This window comes from Rhinatrema bivittatum, chromosome 10 (genome assembly GCF_901001135.1).
Source record: "Rhinatrema bivittatum chromosome 10, aRhiBiv1.1, whole genome shotgun sequence".
NCBI lineage: Eukaryota > Metazoa > Chordata > Amphibia > Gymnophiona > Rhinatrematidae > Rhinatrema > Rhinatrema bivittatum.
In genome coordinates this window covers 7,693,853-7,702,190 of record NC_042624.1, presented here as the reverse complement: position 1 = coordinate 7,702,190, position 8,338 = coordinate 7,693,853, and the positions used below count along the sequence as shown (strand labels likewise).

General features: G+C 37.9%; 1 protein-coding gene across 1 annotated transcript; it reads right to left on the bottom strand.

The window, feature by feature from the left end:
• Positions 1 to 741: 741 nt before the first annotated feature.
• LOC115100275 (regulator of G-protein signaling 1-like) lies at positions 742 to 5,306 on the bottom strand. The gene is made up of 5 exons (XM_029618652.1): positions 5,090 to 5,306; positions 4,708 to 4,800; positions 4,217 to 4,278; positions 2,584 to 2,750; positions 742 to 2,191 (listed from the first exon to the last, which is right to left on the bottom strand). Exons 1-5 carry the CDS (start codon positions 5,188 to 5,190, stop codon positions 2,003 to 2,005), a joined length of 612 nt encoding a protein of 203 aa, XP_029474512.1. The 5' UTR covers positions 5,191 to 5,306; the 3' UTR covers positions 742 to 2,002.
• Positions 5,307 to 8,338: the final 3,032 nt, after the last annotated feature.

Below are 8,338 nucleotides of genomic sequence, written 5' to 3'. Positions count from 1 at the left end.
GAACACTACACAGTCATTTGTTATAAAACAAATATGTATCTAGTTCATGTTTTTGCACATTTGTCAAAAAGTGATCACATTTTATTTTGACTTTACCCCAATTTTTAAAAATGTACTTTAATTTGTCCGATCTTGAAAAGCTTGTGTTGTATTCTTACTCTTACTAGCGTGATACATAGTTGAGATGGTACTTAGATTAATAATAATTCTGAAAGCCAAATGTGTATGCAGTGACACTCTTATATAATAAGAGACACCATTGACCAGATTATAATCTCACTATAAGGCACTTTCAAATGTTATGTACATAGATACTTTAGAAATATTTTCCAAAAATTATTTGAGGAAAATACCATAGCTGAATTGGCTAATTTGATTCTATATATGAATATTGGAGATGTGCAAGAGATCAAAAAGTTTGACTTAGATCCTAAGATGTTTCCCCATGTTGTAATATAAAATGGGAGAAATCTTTTTATCTCCTTCTCTATGGGTCACAAAGTGTTAGGGTTAGGTTTTTTCAAACATTCCAGTTTTGAATTAGTCAATCACGTTGACCAATCTGGATTGTATTTGTATGTGGGTACCTTTCAGATCGAGGTGCTACTGAATCATTGTGGAATGTTTAGCACACAAAGGGCCTGATTTGCTAAGATGTTATTTTCCCATTCAGTATATAATTATAATAAAGTGTAGCAAAGCAGGCCTAAAGCATATAAAATAAAACAGGAAAAGAGTATCGATAATGCCAAAAAAATGTTTAATTCAAAACAGAGGATAATTTTCAAAGCCATTTGATAATTACCTTTATTGTAGATTTTATTATTTTCTATGTGGATTGTACTCCACTGAGTATACCATTTGTACTATCAGTGGATTATAAATGTCCTTAAATAAAATAAATACATGTTAAAAGGGATTTTACTTGGATAAATTGCTCTATCTGAAAATTGCTTTCCATCAACGTGCCTGGAGTTATTTTTAGCCATATCCCAAGAAGGCATTGCTGGGGACATGATTAGGTCCTGGGAGGAAATATACATGTATAGATTGCATTTTCAACTCTCCATGCATTATTTTCCGTAAAAAGAAAAGTATCCATACAAAAGGCAGGCGTACATGCAGTATCCATGTGCGCGTTGTATGCAAATACTTTCCTTTGCAAATTGAGGTAAAATGCCTGGGTACAAAGGACCCACAGACTCTGTCTCAAAGTGGACAATTTCAAAATTACCCCTATCAATTACATTTGTATTGCAAATAGTGACCAAATGAGATACAAAACACCATAATACTAAACACAATAAATATATTAAAACAATAAAAATAATCAACATATATTCAACAACTACATGTTAAAACAACAATCATCAATTAATTTTTATCATTTGAATAGTTGCCATTTAAATTAAGCATGGTTTAAATTATAAATATATTATAATAGAAATAAATATGGTTTAAAGATCATAGACATTCATTTTTCTATTATTCTATTTAGTTACATACAAACATTTTGGAAGCAATCTTAAAAGAAAGAGGTAAGGTTGTGTAATGCTTCTTTGATGGATGTATCTCTAAGTTTAGAAGCTAGATCATGACTTCCCAAACATCTGATATAATTGAAACTATTTCCATTATCTTTTGCTGTAGTACATTTTACTATTTGTACCATATTGCATGATTTTATGCTTCAAATCGTTTCCATATTGGCCTTTTCTCAGTGTCCTTCATTGATAGTTGATAGGCATTCCCTCCTGCATGAAACCATGGTCAGGTCTGAGAGATCAGTTTATGGTTTTGGTCCTGAGGCATCTTCCTTTATTGCCCCTGTTCTCTCACATCCTGCTTATCATTACTCCTTCATCTTGCTGTGTCTTTCCTTGACAGCATGCCTTCTGTCACTGGGCTACAGTTCATCTGCACTCCGTCATCTCTCAGTCACACTGAAAGGTGAAGTTGCTGTTGGTGGAAGGGCCGTATCCTTCTAGGTATGGTCAAGTCCTCATCCCTTGTGATTGCTTGCCTGGCACTTGTTTAAAAGGTTCAAGTACGCTTCTGATTTCAGGAATCGAGGGTATGAGTCTTTCTCCATAAGCAGATACACAGTTTTCTGGGCCTCATCAAAACTTGTCAGAGTTGGTTGCAGAACTTGGGAAGTAATATTCTTTCTTGTGTGAAAATCAATATTAACCTGAGAGGAAAGGATATCTGTTAATTGTAATTTTTTGCACCGCCTACCACAGAATACAGAGGATAAATAAGGTTCTCTAATGAGATGCATGAATGAGGAAAGCTCTGTTTCATTAGGAAAGACGGCATAAGGAAAGGAACCCAATTCCTCACATGAGAAATGAAACAACTGGGGATAAATCCTATAATTCAAAACCCCAAGTTGTTAATAAAAAGCTTGAGTCTAAAATCTCTTTAATTAGAGCAATATTGATAAACATAAGAGCTTTTCTATCTTTAATTGCTCCATAGCATTGTATTCTTTCTTTGGGGTGCCTGCATCAACCGCTTTATCAGCCCTCAGGGTCTTTCATAAGCAAGCAGAAGTATGGAAAGAGAAGCTTTTGACTCTACCTGTTTGGCAGCATCAGGGTGAATAAATTGCTGATAAATCATCTCTGCCTTGCTGTATAGATTATCGGGCAGCTTTGTTTTCTTGTAGTCTTCGCAAGCCAACCAGAACTCAATGTTTTCCTCACTAAATTCCGATTTCAGGAACAAACGGAAAGCAGCTTGACCGGCTATGAAGAAAGAAAAAAAGCTGTAAGCTACTTTGTCGATTACCATAGATACCAGCAGTTACTATTAGTATATCCAGTGAGACAAGGGACAATAATTAATTGTATTCACAATGCATTTAGGGTAACTATTTTACTGAGGTAACGGAGCTTTGGGTTGCACCACAAAAGTAAAAACTCTTTATCACATCACATCCTCATTAAGTATTAGCTTTTTTTTTTAAATAAAACTTGAATTTCATTCCACACTCTGCTGGTGTACATAAACCAGGATTCATTTAAAAATAAACATCCCAGGAGAAAGGAAATATATTGCAGTCCCTATAAAATTAACATTTTGCTCCTATGATTATTCAGACCAAGGGCCTGATTCATCAAGGTATTTTTCCATAGAAGCCTTTAGCTAATTATAGCCAGAAAGTCAGGAATGCAGAATCATGAAAAGTAGTTCAATATAAGGAATACTCAAAGGCAGCCCACTTCTAATTTGGTAAAATTGTTTTTTCTGCCATATGAAATATTGGCTAAAGCCTGGCATCGCACTGTAATATATTATAAGAGGTAATACAATTCAGATGGCCAAGTCAGGCGCTTTCAGCACATTTCCTTTCTGCTAATTTTCAAAGAGAAACTCTCTGGCATTGTATCTTTGACAATTTGCTGGCGTAGTGTAGGTGAGTACAAAGGGGGGGTGCATACCTCGCTCTGGCTATTTCTGTGGGCAGCTGAGTGGAAGTAAAATCGAGGGCTTGTGTTTGAAAATCAAAAGGACTTGCACCAGTTTACTCCCCTAGATTAAACACCTCCTTCCCCCCAAAACTCCTGGCTAAACCTGCATGCTCTGCCGGAAGCCATGCATACTTTCAGCTGGGCAAGTCAATCTTTAGACTGGCCAGTTTACCTGGGCAAATCACTACTTACCCAGGGAAGTAACTCTGAAAATTGTTTTTACTCATAACATTTAAGTTCTGTGATTATTTTAGAGTCTACACATATATTATTATCTGTTTAAGAATTTGTATTACTTTGATGTTTGTATATTTTATGTACTAATTTTGTATTAATGCTTATTCTATTTGTATATATTATGTGAATACATTAGAGTCTATATTAACTGTTTACATTTTATGAATTTATATTTACTGATTGCGTTTTATGAATGTTTTCTTGTAATCCTCCCCAACATTTTTCATGGGGGAGGGGGAAATATAAAACTATGTAAATAAATACTATTTTCCAGACTCTTTTTATTTTTATGTGCTAATTCTGAGAATCCATTTTGAGCATGTTTAACATGAAAAGCCAGACTGAAAGCACCATAAATAAATGAAGAAATACATCTGGATATGGATTCATTGAGAGGTTGCATTACAGGACAAAGCCTTTTCCAGCAGATTCCATGGAGTGGAGTACAAGGAACTGTAATATTCTCTTTTTGTTAAACTTCACAAAGGGATGGACCCACTTACTTTGACAGGCAAGCAGCTTTTCCAAAGATAGGGACCACTCAGCCACCTCCTCTGGAGATAGTCTAAAAAGACAAGAGAGGACAATATTGAAAATTAAGAAAATCTGTTAAGTCCAGTAAACGCCATTTACTAATGTTTAGTAAAAACACCAAAAACAAAATTGCTTATTTATCATCTCTATAACTTAGTGCTTTAATAATCAAAAGCAGCTTCAAAAGATGAAAAAAAAGCAAGTAAAACATAATTGAGATTACCATACATCAAATATCTAGTATGGTTTCAGAATTCATACATCTAATTCATATTCTATAACTGAACCATGGTTATGAGGGAAGACCATGTTCTTATTCATTTCCTTTGCAGCTACCATTGAGAAGTGATCACGGGACTTTTTAGAACTGTAAAGTTATTGCATGCTTATTGTCCAAAGAAGAGCATCCCATCAGTGCCTTTGCTAAGTATGAAGCTGAAGACATCATGTTAATACTTACTTATTGTGCTTGGAAGCAGAAGATTTGATACCGGACTCCAGATGTGGCAAGTGTGGCAACATAGACTTCAAATAGCTTTTCAGATCCGTTCCACTGGAAACAAATAGAAAATTCAATTTGGTTCTCTATTCCATTGCAATACATAGAAAGTATATTTTCAAGATTTACTAGTCCAATAGTCCCTTTAAGTGGAATATAAATCAGTTCCTGCACATTGCAAAATGTGTGTGTGTATATATATATAAATATATATATACACACACACAGTATATATTCACACACACAGTATATATTCACAGACACACATACAACTATAGATAATGAATTCATTGTATTCAATGTGCTATGCATGTTATACATTTTATACATTAATTCTACTTACAAAGACTTTGGTTTCTTTTTGTCACTCGGGTCTTCTTCAGGCTTGCAGTCCATTTCTTTCAGGTTAGTAGGGTTAGCGTGATGGAAGAAGATCCTTGGCATGGTGCTAATGCTTAGGCTCGGTGCTGACTTCTGCACTTATCTGTAGCTCCTGGGACAGGAAATGCCAGCCCCTCTGGCCTCACTGCCACTTTTATAGAGGCAAGCAGAAGCTGTAGCTCTGTGTGAAAATAGTCTTGTTTATGAAGTGGCGTTACCACAAACTGCAGAAGTTCCCCTTTTCGCAGCGGAGACTTGACGTCTTGAGTATAGTTTGAAAAAAAACAAAAGCATGTGATGCTGTCTGTCTCGAGTCTTTAACCAGATGCGACTGGATCCTTATTTCTGCAGACAAAAATGTGTTTCTTTAGACCAATGAAACAAGGCCATCACTTATCGAAAATGTAACTTCGACTTGCTTTTGCACTTACTTGCTGGAAGAGATATAATGTATGCAGAAATGAGCGACTTTCCATAGGCAGCCTGCAAATTATGACCACCGACCTTTTATGGCGGAACAGTTCCATACTACTTGTGCAACTGCATGTCTCAGCTTTGACCTCTTCCAGCATTTGAAACGTGTGCATATGTAGGTCTCATCAACAGTTTGAAGGAGTCTTCTTACATTTGTAATCGTAATTCACTTCAGTCTAATTGGAATTTCAAAGGTGAAAAATAGTGTACTATGTGCAACCTTTGCACATCAAGCAGGACTATCAATAAAATCTAAGGGGGGCAATTTTCAAAAGGATTTACACATGTAAATGTAACCACTGTTGGAGCAATTTTCAAAAGCCATTTACCTGCATAAAGTACCCACACGCAGGTAAATCCTATGGACAATTCAATGACATGTAGCAATTTTCAAAAGCCCACTTACACAGGTAAAGTGCATTTACACATGTAAATGCTATTGAAAATCAGGCCTAAGAGTCACTTTACCCTCCATTGATTGTAAGCCCTCTGGGGATAGGGAAATACCTACAGTACCTGAATGCAATCCACTTTGAAGTGCTGAAAAAAGTGTGAAAAGTGGAATATAAATCTAAAAACCTGAAGCCCTTTCCCCCTTTTGCCCTAGTCTTTGGGACGAGGATCTTAGGCAGTCATTTACTCTGTGTGGTGCCTTCTACCTCGACAATGCTCTATCAAAGAAAAATAGATTAAAGTAGATAAACATCATCTGGCCGCATCTGGTCTCCTCCCTCTCAACCCAGTACCACAGAAGCTTCCCTAACTCCAGATGTAGCACTTCCTCGCACCTAAGGTGCCTCTGTTTTCACTTGCTTATATCCCTAGCTCTCTCCTCTTCTCTAGGATATACATATTTATGTGATAATTTAGAAAGGAATTACGCAAGTAAATGTAACAAATTATTATAGCAATTTTCAAAAGCCATTTACTCGAATAAAGCGCACTTATGTGAATAAATCCTATGGAGAACTCAATGGCATATATTGTATCAATTTTCCAAAGCTCATTTACAAAGGTAAAGTGCCTTTACACATGTAAAACCCAGTTTTAAGCGCGTTAATCCTTGTGAAAATCACCCCCTTATGTTCTTAAGTCTCATTTCACAGGGCCTTTGGGCCAGATTCTGTATCATTTTGGTAGCCCTACTTTGCATTGCCTCTATCTATATCATTTTGGAATTATGGCTTCGAAAACTGGATACAATACTCCATATGAGACCTAAGGAATTATTGGTACAGAGGCTTTCTATCCTAATGGGTAAATTCTAAATGGGCCATGCATGTGGCTGGGCCTTGCGCGCGCTGCCCGCATTTTCAAAGGGGCCCCCCGCGTGACCCCTGTTACGCGCAGAAGTGCCGGATCCAAGGAAAGGGGCGGTCCGGTGGGTGGGGAGGGGTGGGGCTGGAGGCAGCCGGTACAGCGGCCATTTGCTGCTGTGCAGGGGAAGCGCACGCTGGCACCCTGCTGGCGCACACAACATGAGACTGCTCCTGATGAGGAGCAAAAGGTAAAACCAAAAAATCGGGGGTTAAACAGGATAGGGATAAGGGTGGGGAGGAGAAGGGAAGGGGAAGAGAGGTTAGGTAAGGGGGTAGGGAAGTTCCCTCCCAGTCCCTTCCTTAATGGGAGGGGGACTGGGAGGGACCCGGGGAAGGCTGGGATATGTCGCCACTCGAAAATTGCATATCCCCCCCCTTGCACGTGCCGCCCGCACACGTGCACACGGATTATAAAATCTGGCACACGTGCGCATGGCGCCTGGATTTTATATCATGGGCATACTGGCATACCCATGTTATAAAACTGGTGCCTCCATGTGTGCATGCCGGGAAGCACGCGCGTAAGTTTAAAAATGTACCCCTGATTTTCTACTGGTCATACCTCTCCCTATGAATCTGAACATTTGTCTGGCACCTACTAATGCCTTGTCTTATACTGATTCTCAATCTTGAGATCATCGGGAAAGAACACCTTGAGGTTAATCATCTGTATAGTATACATAAGTACCTTACCCACCCGTTTTGCTCTACTATCAAAAAATAAATATTGAAATTATGTAGATCATTATTATTCTCAAGCAGTGCTTTAGACTTTTACTTGCTATGAATTTTAATGGTGAATAAATCATTGGTAGAGCATGAGCAAACATCAAAAGGCTGTTGTCAAATGCACTGTCTATGAAGAATTAGGCAGTTGTCATTATTCAGCTTCAGATCCATCAGATGACATGTGCTGAAGTGGCACTTCATGTTTTTGATTTTTCAAAGCTATTTTATAAGGAGTTTTCCTAAAGAATGCTTTTCTATTTGCCACTCAGAATGATTGTATTGTGCCTACATTATTCCTTTCTTAAAGCAAGCTCCTGGTTTCACAGACTCGATATTAAATTTCCCATATACAGTACTCACATCTGTTTTCATATGCTTAGGAAATGCAAGCATCTGTCTAGCAGGTGGATGTCAGCATGAGGGCACAATGCCCTGATATGCGTCAATATGCAGTTAAACTAACCACAGAACATCAGATGATGATACGAAACGCGTGAGGTGAGAGCAGCAGGACGTTTTCTGAGATACATCCTGTGCTGTAGACTGCGCTCATAGGCGACAAGATGCATAGTTATGCATTTTGGCTTAGTGACCACACTTGTTCATTTGCAGTACAAGGTTACTGAAGAATCTGAAGCTCAGTGCAGTTGTGGAAGAATGGCAAGGGGTGAAGGAGACTGGGGTGTATC